The sequence below is a fragment of the Emiliania huxleyi genome, assembly GCF_000372725.1.
Source record: "Emiliania huxleyi CCMP1516 unplaced genomic scaffold EMIHUscaffold_944, whole genome shotgun sequence".
Taxonomy (NCBI): domain Eukaryota; phylum Haptophyta; order Isochrysidales; family Noelaerhabdaceae; genus Emiliania; species Emiliania huxleyi.
This window is the reverse complement of record NW_005194990.1, coordinates 1,781-13,533: the sequence shown is the minus strand read 5'-3', so window position 1 is coordinate 13,533 and position 11,753 is coordinate 1,781. Positions and strand designations below refer to the sequence as shown.

Sequence of the window (11,753 nt, the reverse complement as noted above, 5' to 3'; positions counted from 1 at the left end):
GCAGCCACACAAGTCAGCTTTGGGAGCTCTGGGGGACGCCCAATGCGTGCGCCGGTAGGGGGGAGTGTGTGCGCGCGTGTGTGAGATGAGGATTGTGGCAGGCTGGCTGCTGCTGATGTGGGCAAGTGTGCTCTGTGTGCGGCGCTGCGCTGGCGTGCGACGCGCGCGTGCTGTGTACGTGTGCGTGCTGCGGTCGCGCGCGCGTCTGTGTGTGCTGCGCGCGCGCCGCCGGTGTGTGCTGTGCGCTGTGCTCTGTTTTGCGCCCTGTTTGTGCAGCTGGGAGGCGCAGGCTTGGCTGGCAGGGCTGCGCGGTGGGCTGCGGCGTGCTGCGGGTGGTCGCGCGCCTGCCTGATGGTGTACGGCGGCCGCGCAGCCCGCCCGACCGGGTCGTCGGCGGCCCAGGGCGCGAGCATGCGGTCGGCGCTGCATGTGAGGCTGCTGCGCGGCTGGCGCGTATGTTTCCGTGCGGCGAGGGACGCGCGTATGTGTTCACGCTGCGGGCGCGGGCGGGCGCGGGGGGCGGCGCGGTCTCACCGCGGTCCGACGTCGGTTGGTCTTCGGCGTGGCGAGGGCGGGCGCGCAGAGAGGCCTTGCCGCCATCGCGTTGCCGATCACACTGGGATTAACACAATCAGAAGAAAGCTCCTTAACAGCTGGAAGAGAGAAAGAATCTTCTCTCTCTAACAGCTGTGAGAGTCGTGATTTCTTGTTGGTCTTCAAAAATATCTCTCTCACAATCAGCAGGGTTGGGGACATGCGGTGTTAGGGGAAGGAAGGACTCGTCACTTACTTTACAGGGAGGGAGGAAGGTTAGGCTGTACCCATGTTTCCTCGCACTTGGAGCACTTGGAGTGCAGTCGCTCACCCCGTCTCGTTTCCTTTCTGTGTTTCTCTACAGCACCCTCTCGTTTCCTCTCTAGTTTCCCGAGGAAACTCCGCGGAAATCATCAATTCACGGGCTCTGAGGCTGGTTTGGGCCCAAAATCAGCCAACTCTCGGCAAAATACCCCGGTATTTTGCGGGTATACCTGGAAACCCCCGTATACCTGGAAAATACCTGGTATTTTGCCGGTTTCCTCAGAGGGGGAGGGGTGAAGGGTGAGGGGTGAGGAATGAGGGGTGGGGAGAGGTGAGGGGTGGGGGGTGGGGGGTGAGGGGTGAGGGGTGAGGGGTGAGGGGTGAGGGGAGGGGGGTGAGGGGTGAGGGGTGAGGGGTGAGGGGTGAGGGGTGAGGGGGTAGAGGGAGGGGGTGAGGGGGGGAGGGGGGAAGGGAAGGGGCGGTGAGGGGTGAGGTGAAAAGTGAGGGGTGAGAGGTGAGGCAAGGGTTCGGTACTATGTTGGTAGGGGAGGGGTTAGGCTGTTTGTGAGTACCCCAGGTGGGTTAGAGGGGGAGGGGAGAGCTCCTGCTTGCTCGCGCCGGGGACGGCGCAGACCTCGACGTAGAATGTCTTGGAGTGGGAGCACTCTGCACAGCCACAGGCATGGGGAGGTGAAGCAATCTTGGCCGAGCCGCCCGGGAGCGCGCGCGGCGAGCCAGCGCGCCTCGCCTGGTGGTACGGAGCTGTCGCGGGGTGCATTCAGCCGCGCAGTGAGCGGGCGGCGTGAGCGTGCGTGTGTGTTGAGTGTCCAGCAGGCTGCTGCATTGCCTGCTGGCAGGCTGTGCAGATCTGGTCGGATGGCAGGGCGCGTGCGCGGCGGCCGCCGCGCGCGGCGTGCCGCCGCGCGCCTCGCGCGCTAGAGCTGCGTCGTGCCGGGCGCGGCGCGCTCTGGTAGAGCATGGTGCCTGAAACAGTGTGCAGGCGCCTGGCAAAGGGCGTGGACTGTCAGTGGGGTTCACTGCGGCGCGCGCGTCGCGGCGTGAGTGGTCGTGCGGCTAGCTCTGATGGTGCGAGAGGCGCGTGGCTGGTGCGGGCGGCTGGCGCAGCCATGGGGTGCCAGCACAGGGCAGACGCACATGACACAGGCTTGTGAGCGCTGTTCGTGTGTTTGCGTGCGCGCGGGGACGTACGCGCAGTTTTCACGCGGTGTGCGTGGAGAGGGGCATGAGGGGCGCCGGCCGCGCGTGTATTGGCGTGTGAGAGTGCGTGGTGCCCGAAGGCGAGAAGGGGCCCGAAGGCAGGGAGGAGTTGTCCGCCTCGCAACAACGGAATTGGAGAAAACCTGTTGCTTGCGTGTCATCCAGTGTGTTAAAATTTGTTATAGAAGTAGTCGAGCGCAGACATACTTAGCCTTTGTTCAAAAACGTCGAGGGACGTCGAAACATCAGCAGAGCGCGCGCGAACGGACCGTATAGCACTATATCACAACACACACGAAGTCCGAGATGTGAGGAACATACGTAGGTAGTGTTAGCAAATACAGGGGCGGCATCACCAAATCTCTGCCTGTGTCCTCTGCCCTGCACAAAAATCATACTGCGTTGCCGGCACGGTGGCGTCGTTGCGCCGCGCTCTCGCTGCTGCCGTGCACCTCCTCGGGCGCGCTCCGCTGGGACTGCGCGCGGCTTGCGCTCTGCCCGCGCTCAAACTTCGTCCGAATCAGGCCTGGCCGACGTACTTGATGGGCACGGCATCGTGCGGGCCCTTGAGGAGGATTTGGCCTACAGAGGGGGGGAGCAGCGCCTGCTCGCGCCGCGCGGGTCGGGGAGGGTGCCTGGTGAGGGGGCGGCGGCGCGTGCCTTCCCACTGCAGGAGTCCTCGCTTGCGGCCCGCCTGCGAGGGTGAGGGAGGAGTCTCGTCAGAGCTGCCAACGCGGCAGGGAGGAGCTCAGCCTCGCGCCTTGAGCGTGCCCACCAGCGACTCGAGCTGCTGCTCGAGCTCCTCGTCGTCCATCACCTGCTCACAGCGCACGGTGTCGAGAGGCGCCGCCCGGAGCTGCGGCCCTAGCTTCCTGCGCGTCCGTCACTTTGCCAAAGGTCGTGCTGATCGAGCCGTCCGCCTGGGGATGACAAGCTGCGACGCGTCTACGATGTGTCTCGGGCCGGTCTCCGACACGTCTCGGAGGGCGGTGTGCGCGTGCGCAGGCAGGGCCAGGTCGTGCGGCGCCTCGGCGGTGCCGAGTCGCGGGAAGGCGGCGAGCAGCAGCGCCAGATCCTTCTCCACCCCCTCCTGAGCCTCTGCCGTGCTGCTCCCGACCGAAGACCCGACCGCCGCTGCCGGCGGCGGTGGTGTCGCCGCGGCGGCCGGCGGCTTGCGTGCCGCGCCTCCGGCGGGCGACTTTTGCACCGGGACAAAGCTCGTGGGCGTCCCTCCGCCGGAGGGGAGGACTTTAGGGCCGCCACCAAACAGCGCCTTTGCCGCAGCGTGGTTGCCCGAGCCCTTGATCTCTGCGCGAGCCGCGGCGGCGTTTTTCTGCGCGGCGGTCATCTTCCAGTTTGGGACGACCTTGGCGCCGGTGCCCACCTCATCCGCCAGCTTGCCCTGCAGGCCCGCGAGGGCCTGCCCATGCTGGCTCGAGCCCTGCGACTTTGAGACGACACCGGCACTACCCTTGCGGTTCAGGTTTGCCATCGCCTGCTGCCGCGCCGACTGCAGAGCCTTTTCCCCTTCGGCCGCTTTTTGCTCGGAGCTCACGTGCCGTGCGTTGACTTGGATCTCATCCGACGAAGCACTGAGGGCAGCCATGGCGGCCGCGCGCTGGCTGCTCCCACTGCTCGGCGACTCCGCCATGTCAGCGCACACCGAATCGCAGAGGAGCTGCAGAGGTGCACGCTAACCACCAGGCCGCTCCTAGCAAAGCGAGCGTGTCGGTGGAGACTTGTTCACAGATAGGTTGATAAGAAACAAGAAGCTCACATCGCACAGACAGTGAGGGTGTGAGAGGCGGACCTAAGGAAGGTCCTACATTCACAGATAGGGTGATAGAAAACAAGAACCTCGCATACACACCGGTATGCCTTGCTCCTTTAGGTGCTTTTAATACGTTCTGATTCTTGTGCTGATACTTGCGTCCGAGACTGCTTGTGTTAGCCCTGTGGGGTTTCTTTTGCCCTCGGTGTCCTGTCTCGGTGCGAGTTGTTCCCCCTTTTGTTGGACACCTAGTTGTTCCCCTTACAGCAGTGGCGGTCCGCTCACTGCGGTTTCTCTTGCTGCCGGCTGTCCGCCGACAGGTGGAGCCTCGTGAGGGCATCGAGCCCACACAGCATGTCGCCGCTCTCGTCTCGAGAAAAAAAGACAAGGCGCGCGGCTCGAGAACAGAACGCACACGAAAGAGCAGAGAGAGAGGGTGTGCGCCTCGCCCCCACTTGCCCTGACTGCACAGGATTGCGTGCCCCGAAGACGGCGACACATAGCGGGGGACACTGCGCAAGGAGGGGGTGCGAAGGCAAGATTTGGGTGCTTAGGTGGTTGGTGGGACCATGAAGGGGGGGTGGGCGGGGTCCTGTGGGGATGAAATGTTGCGCGGCGAATTCGAACCTACCCCCTCCCTCCCTCGCCGCGCCGATCCTCACGCGGAGGGTAAAAACCCTGTGGGAGGACCCAGGACCGAGGGGTGGGAGGAGCCCCTCTGGAGTGGGGGTAGGGAGGCCGCTCGGGGCGGGGGGTTCTAAGCGGCGATGTCGGCTGCGTCGTCGTGTTGGCTTGCGTGTCTATTAGCTCCGAGTAGAGGGGGCGTTCCGCAGCTAGGGGAAACCCAAAGCGCAGAGCCAACCCTCAGAGACCGTGTTTACTTTACGGCCCTTTCCCTGCGAACGCGCACCCCCCCCAGGGCTAGGGCTCTCTAGCCCGTAACCCGATGCCAATCATCCGGCCCGCTGGGTTTGCTTCTTAGCCCCCCGGCCCTGGATGTGCGGTTAATGACTGCACTCCAAGTGCTCCAAGGTCCGCTCGAGAACACAACGGTCAACGCACTCTCTCACATGACAAGCGATCCCACGACAGCGATTCGAAGTCGCCGCCTGTCAGTCACGGACGTGTCGTTGAGGTGCCGCGTCACCACGGGCTTTTCCTTGTCCCCGAGGATGATGCTGCCAACCGAGCGTGCCCGGATGGCATTCTGGGCGGCCCTTAGCACCCCGTTGTGCTTGGAGGTGCGGTCGCCCTTGTTGGAGTTGGCGAGGGAGTCGCCCTTGCGCTCTCCCACCGTGACGTGCTTGCCCGCGGCGGCCTGCTCGACGAGAGTGGGCGCAATCACCGACAAGTAGAGCCCGTGCCTGCGCTGTATCGCCGTCAGGAACATCGCCGACACCATCTTCGTGTGGTGGAGTCCATCAGGGCGCATGTCGAGCCATCCAGCGGCGCCGAACTGGGAGATCGAGATGAAGCGAGTCGCCCCCCTGAACTTGATCGCCTCCGACTGCAGCGTGTTTTTGTCGATCTCCTCGCACGCCGCCAGGCACGCGATCCACGCTTCGTGGGCCCCGACAGCAGCGAGCGTGCCCTGTTTTTCGGGGACTGGAGAGGTGCTCTGCTGCGTGAAGAGGTCGCCAATAGGCGGGATGCGCTGCGCCGACCCGACGGCAGCATGGACGGACAGAAGCGGCCAAGCTCGTACGTGTGGCAGAGGCCAAACTCCTTGTCTTGTGCACGCACCGCGTAGATGCGCGCGACATCGCCACGCCGTTGGCTGATGTCATTGTAGAAAAAAGATAGAAGGGGTCGTCTCATGTCCGTGTCGGGTGCTAGCTCCGAGTAGAGGGGGCGTTCTGCTGCGAGGAGAAACCCGGAGCGCGGAGCCAACCCTCGGAGACCCGTGTTTACTTCATGGCCCTTTCCCTGCGAACGCGCACCCCCAGGGCTAGCTAGGGCTCTCTTGCACCCGCAAGGCGCCGCAACCCGTCCCCGAGCATCTGGCCCGCTGGGTGCGCTTTTTAGCTCCCCGGCCCTGGATGTGAGGCTGCCAACTGCACTCCAAGTGCTCCAAGGATCGACCGGGGGTACCGGGGCGCCGGCGGGACGCGCTGCTGGGAGATCGATCGGCTGCGAGGCAACCCTCCCTGGCAGCCTTGCACTCAAGCGCCACAACCCCGGCATCGGCAATGCGCGGAGCGCGCCAGGGAGTGTTTGGTGGCGTCTGTAGGGAGTGTGCTCCGGGGGGCGGCATCCCACCCTGCTACACGGTATCCCGCCGGGCCCGTGGCGGCCAGTGCCCTCCGACCTCCGTGGCGGCGCCGACACCTATCTCGATAGCATGGCGGAAGTGGACAGGGCCACCTTGCCCCCTTCCTGACATGCATGCGCCTTCCCGCACGAGGATAGGACCACCACGGACCTCAGTAGTGGTAAGTTTGTTGGGTGTTGATGTCATACTCCGCGGTGCCCGCCCTCCTTCCCTCAATGTCCACACGGGACACCGCACATGACGGGCTCGCACGAGTCTGCGGCCATGGCCCGGCTCGAACCTCGATCTCGAGGTGGACGGGCACCTCGGAACTAGCTCGAACCTCGATCTCGAGGTGGACGGGCACCTCGGAACTAGATAGTCCGACACAAAACACACACACCCGTCATCGCAGACGTCCACGCCACGAATGGCCCGCAACCATCCACGTCACACACGCGGCACGATCTGGCTTGAGCTTCTGTGGGAGTTCAATGCTGCACGACCTCCTTGTTGACCGTGTCCAGCTTGAGCGCCATGGCAGCATTCGAGTCCTCCAGGCGCTTGATGCGGTCTAGCGTGGTGGCGCCGAGGTACAACACGCCTCCGAAGACCACGCCTCGGAAGGCTGCCCTCGCGAGTAGGACGCGGCGAAAAGTGTTGCCATCGACGCACATCATCTTCCTCGCGCCCTCGGCACTCGCCCCTGTCGTGGTTGCCATTGTCATATCGTCGTGTCGAGAGATCGTCTAGAGCGTCGTCTAGAGGTGTAGAGGGTCCTCGTGCGTGTGAAGCTTTGTGGCTAGCCGACTTTGCGCCCTTGGGGCGATGGTAGGGTTTTTCAGGCGGAGTTCGCTCTGTAGCTCGAGTCGGGTGAGGGGCTCGCCTGTGATTTGGTTGAATAGGTCGCCCAGAGCGGTGAATCCGAGCGTCGCCCAGCGAGCTTCGACCTTGCGTCTAGCCTTGGGTTTGACAAGTTCAAAGAGCCAGTTCCTGAATAGAGGAAGTGCTCGGAGCGAGTCGGGCTCCTTTGCTTTAAGGACGTCGACATGTTGTTTTATTCCTAGTCGCCAGAAGGCTTTGAGGGCATCTCTCATAGAGGTCGCGGTTTTGGGGATTCTTCCCAGAAGAGTTTTTTTGTCGTGGTTGGAGAGTGGGGACACGAGGTGGCCTCTCGGGACTCCGAGCCAATGGTCGAGGATTTTCTTCCACTGGGCCTCCCTTGGGTCGAGGTACATGATGATCCATCTAGCTTGGTAAGCTAGGAGATGGGCCCGGAAGTGCATGATTCCAGCACCTCCCTTTTTTCCTGCGCGGTAGGTGGCGTGTTTGGCAATGAATTTACCGGTGCGGAGTTTTGATCCTAGTTCATCAGTCTTGAGCTCGGGTTTTTTCCTCCAGAGGAATACGTTGGCGTCTTGTTCGATGGCCCTTAGGAGTGGTTTTGGGGGGGCGAGGGACCACATGTAATAGCGAAGAGTGCCATAGTAATTGGCGTTAAGTAGTTTGTGTCGTCCATTGAGGCTTAGCTGAGTTGTGCCCCTGGCCTTAGCAAGTGAGGATTTCGCCCTCTTGTATATGGGCCCGAGAAATTCGAAGGCATTGAAGTCATTCCCTATTGGGATGCCCAGGTGGACGACCCAGCTGCCCGGAGGAGTCGGGACCCAGGGGCTGGAGCCTGGGAAGTCCGAGGCCCTTTTGTCACGGAAGGCCCCAACGGGGAGGTGATCGCGCTTGTCCGCGTTCTCCCGCATATTGGTTGCTAGGGAGAAGGTGTGGATGTGTTTCTCGACTCTGGCTATTTGAGTCGGATCCTTCAGGGCAAACATCGTGTCATCCGCAAAGTGGAGGATTTTGAAGAGGAGGTCTCCTATCTCTAGGCCCTGAAGTTTCTTGTCTTTGAGGCACATTCTGGTGAATCCTTCAATGATAACAAGAAACAGGAGGGGCGAGAGGGGGCATCCCTGGGCGGTTCCGACTTTGATGTCGTATGAGCCAGAGAGGAAGCCGTTTGCATATACTTTCCGCTTCGGGGGGTGGGTGGTGTCGTAGAGGATGTCGGTCCATGTGGTAAATTCGGAGGTGAAGCGGAGTGCCCGCAGGGCTTTGTGGAGGTATGACCAGGAGCAACGGTCAAAGGCCTTTTCAAGGTCGAGGAAGATGAAGAGACCCCCTTCATCTATTGCGTCCATATGGACTTGTATTAGTTGGAGGAGGCGTGTTGCCTCAGCAATGTTTGTGCGGGGGACAAAGCCTAGCTGAGCTTCAGATATGAATTGGGTGACTATGTTAGCCAGTCGCTTGGCTAGGATTCTGGTGAGAATTTTATAATCCCCGTTGAGGAGAGTAATCGGTCTGTAGTTGCGGATGTCCCGCCTGGTGCCTTTCTTGTACATGAGGGTGACCAGCCCGTCAGAGAACCCTGTAGGGAAGCGGTTCGAGGCTCGGCTCTTGTTGTAGACTGCTGAGAGGATAGGTCCTAGGAGGCCTGCGAAGGTCTTGTAATATTCGTTTGGGATTCTGTCGGGTCCGGCCGATTTGCCAGTCGGGAGGTGTTGGAGGATTGGTATCACTTCTTCGGGAGTTATGTCTTCGCCAGCGGATTGGGATGAGGATTCCTCGACTCCCCACTCCCTGAGGTACTTGAGGAGTTTCCTGACGGCCCGTTTGCTTGCGGGGGTTTGGGGGGGCTCTTTAGCGAGGTGTGCGAAATATTTCCTTGCCTCCTCCGCTATGAGATCGGTGGAGTCGGTTGTGTCTGTGTTCTTAGGGGGCGGTGAGTCCCAATCGGCGACTTTGTTGAGAGAGGTGATTAGTGTGCTCCCGTTTGCTTTTGGGTAGGTGTGTCTCCAGAACTCCCGGGACATGGATTCTTCCTTTCTCAGGTTGAAGAGTGAGGCGCGAGCTCCTGGGGGTTTGATTTTGGTGTTGAGAGCGGAAAGTTTGTCTTGGAGATCAGCCCGCGTGCTGGCTCCCTCCGGGGTGGGATTGATGCTCTGCTGGAGCTGGAGGAATTGAAGTTGAGACTTGAGGAGGGTTCTCTCAGCGTTGTTGCGCTTGGATCTTTCTTTGGTGACTTTGCGGAGGTACGTCCTGACTCGATTTTTGAGCGTGTTTAGGATCTCATGTGGATCCGTCCCCCCTTCCAGGGAGGCACGGGCTTCTTTGGTTATTTTGGTCAAGGCGGCGTGGACAGATGGTTCGAGTATAAGTGAAGCGTCTAGCTTCTCTAGGTCGTGTCCTCTCTTGGTTCCTCCTGTGAGGGTGAGGGTGGAGACCACGGCAGAGTGGTCTGATTTGAAGAGCGAATCATCGATTGTGGATGTCCACTGTGAGTCGGGGAGGGATGGAAGCTACTGTCTGTCGATTCTCGAGAGGCAGTATCCGTTTTTGCCGTTGTGGCTCGTAGGTTGGTGGTGGGTGAATGCAAATCCAACGCCGAGTTGAGCCCGTATCTCGTCGACGAGATTGTTTTCGGAGGCGATTTGTTCCAGGACATCGTGTCCGTCGTTTTCGTAGGGGGAGGGGGCTGTGCGTCGCAAGTCGAGTGCGGGGTCGGCAACACAGTTGAAGTCTCCCATAAGGACAGTGCTGCGCGTAACTAGCTGCCCAAGGGTTCGGAAGAAGAGTGCTCGTCTCCCTACTCTGGAGATCTGGGGAGCATAGACGTTGACGAATTTGAGTCTCTTTCCATCTTGGAACCGGACAGAGAGGGCGGAGATGCCTCCGTTGCTGCTCTTTCTGAAGGTGACTTCTGTGGTCAGGAGAGAGTCTCTGATGAGGATTGCGGTGCCGCCCCGGCTCGCTTGTTGGCTGATTGGAGCGATATACGCTCGAAAGCCGTGGATGGTCGCGGTGTTTGTGAAGTGATTGATACGGGTGTCTTTTTGTTTGAGGCTCAGCTCCTGGAATCCGACTATGTCGGCTTTTTCAATTTTTGCCGTCTTGATGGCCTGTTCCCATGTTCCTTTCGAGAGGGCTCCTCGGATATTGGCGGATATGATTTTGAGGTTGGGACCCTCTCCTTCGTACCCAAGGGTGTGGTCGAATATGACGCTGTATTTGATGTGCTCTTGCGCGATGGAGAGCTTTCTGCGAGTCTTCGTGAGTAGTGGAATGGTGATCGAGTTTAAGGTGATGCGCCCCTGAAGGGGGGCTTGGGTGTGACTTTTTGTCTGAAATGCCTTAAAGGTGACGACCCTACTGGACTCTCCACTGGACTTTGGGGGGTGGGCATCATCCCGAGCCAACTCTACGTTGGGCTTATGAGTTTGAGCGCCACGGGTCTCTGGGGAGTCCGTCGTCGATACGCTGGGATGCCCGTGTGGTGCGGGGCGGTCGGGCGCGAGGCGCGGCGAGGCCGATGACTTACGCGATGAAAGGGCCTGAGTCGCATGGCGAGGGGGGTTGGGAGGTATTCCTGTTGTGGGGGCCTCTAGAGGGGGCAGGGGGGTGTGACCTGCTGCGGTCTTGGACATCTGCGCCATGGCGGCGAGGAGCGTCGACTCCTGGTTGGCGCCCCGCGTCATGCGCGGGGGCTGAGGCTTCGGGCGGCAGCCCCCTTCGTGCGGGCACTCCGCGTAGCGGTGGAGGCAGAAGGGCCGGAGGCCAAACTGGTTGCGCGTGGCGGGGTCCACCCCGTACTCCCCGCGGATCCAGCAGTAGCCGATCTGCGTCGAGTCCTTGAAACGGAGGGGGATGCCGCCCGGGCGCCCGTAGGACTTGCGCTGGGTAAGCGCGTTCCAGTCGGCGGGCTCATGCTCCACCCCGCGGTGGCGGGCGTGGAGGAGGGTCTTGACCATGCCGACGTCGGTGGTGAGGCTCGCGATGACGGGTTCCTTGACAAAGGTGGAGAGCGCGTCCTTGACCGCGTTGACAAGGCCGGGGCGGGCAGCGTCGTCGGCGCTCACCTCGAGCGAGAATGAGTAGTCGCGAGGCGCGCCCTGCGGGACGGGGTCCTTGGAGACCCCGCCGACCGTGATCTTGACCCCGAAGGCGGAGTTGGAGCCGCACGGGGCGGGGGCCGGGAGCGCGGGGCCCGGGTGTTGGAAGCGCCCGTGGGTGCCGCCACCGTAGTGCGCGACCACGTGGTGCGCGGCGGCGGCGGCCCCCTGGCAGCGGAAGCTGATCGCCCCCGTCGCGCCGCGGTTGGTGGCGACCCAGGCGAACTGGCCGGGCTGGAGAAGCGAGGCGTCGCTGCCTTCGCCCGAGGTGGGGAAGGCGAGCTTGACGGCAGCGAGGCACAGCGCGTTGTCGAGGATGTGGCCCTCAGGGGCGTAGAGGCGCAGCACCTGCGCAATTGGGGAGATTCGGTCCATTGTGAGTAGGGGAGGATTTTCATGCGATTGGGGTCGTGTGAAGAGGCGAGGGGCCACGCGGCCCTCGGTCGAGGAGGCGTCCTGGGCGTGAGATAGGTGGAAGGGTGTGTTCTTTCCCGGAAGAAGGGAGGTGCTCAGCACCGTCATTAGTAGACACAAGCACACCACAACCGACAACGAGACGTGTTTCACGAGTCGGGGGGGCGTTGTCTTCTGGCACTCGGTGCCTTGGTGACCTCTCGGAGGCTTAATGGTTGGGGAAGTGTGAGAGGGGATGGGGGCAGAGAGTGGTGAAGGGGGATGGGCGGGGGAGTGGAGGGGGGGGGAGGAGGGGGGGTGGGAGGGGGGGGGAGAGTGGGGGTCCCCCTGGGGGCCTCTTGGGCCCCCAGGGCTCAGG

General features: G+C 61.8%; 2 protein-coding genes across 2 annotated transcripts; both read right to left on the bottom strand.

The window, feature by feature from the left end:
* Window positions 1-2,183: 2,183 nt before the first annotated feature.
* EMIHUDRAFT_446656 (hypothetical protein) lies at window positions 2,184-3,723 on the bottom strand. The gene is made up of 5 exons (XM_005756833.1): window positions 3,044-3,723; window positions 2,904-2,936; window positions 2,777-2,833; window positions 2,677-2,710; window positions 2,184-2,598 (listed from the first exon to the last, which is right to left on the bottom strand). The coding sequence occupies exons 1-5, from the start codon at window positions 3,665-3,667 to the stop codon at window positions 2,537-2,539; spliced, it is 810 nt and encodes a 269-aa protein (XP_005756890.1). The 5' UTR covers window positions 3,668-3,723; the 3' UTR covers window positions 2,184-2,536.
* A 2,495-nt stretch (window positions 3,724-6,218) lies between these two features.
* Window positions 6,219-6,803, bottom strand: EMIHUDRAFT_372580 (hypothetical protein). The gene has a single exon (XM_005756832.1). The coding sequence runs from the start codon at window positions 6,758-6,760 to the stop codon at window positions 6,530-6,532; it is 231 nt and encodes a 76-aa protein (XP_005756889.1). The 5' UTR covers window positions 6,761-6,803; the 3' UTR covers window positions 6,219-6,529.
* Window positions 6,804-11,753: the final 4,950 nt, after the last annotated feature.

Coding starts and splice junctions, on each gene's coding strand:
- EMIHUDRAFT_446656 (XM_005756833.1), bottom strand. CDS start 3,667: ATGGCGGAGTCGCCGAGCAGTGGGAGCAGCCAGCGCGCGGCCGCCATG. Junction 2,834..2,903: donor TCAGCACGACCTTTGGCAAA/GTGACGGACGCG, acceptor CGCTGTGAGCAG/GTGATGGACGACGAGGAGCT. Junction 2,711..2,776: donor CGCTGGTGGGCACGCTCAAG/GCGCGAGGCTGA, acceptor TCACCCTCGCAG/GCGGGCCGCAAGCGAGGACT.
- EMIHUDRAFT_372580 (XM_005756832.1), bottom strand. CDS start 6,760: ATGGCAACCACGACAGGGGCGAGTGCCGAGGGCGCGAGGAAGATGATG.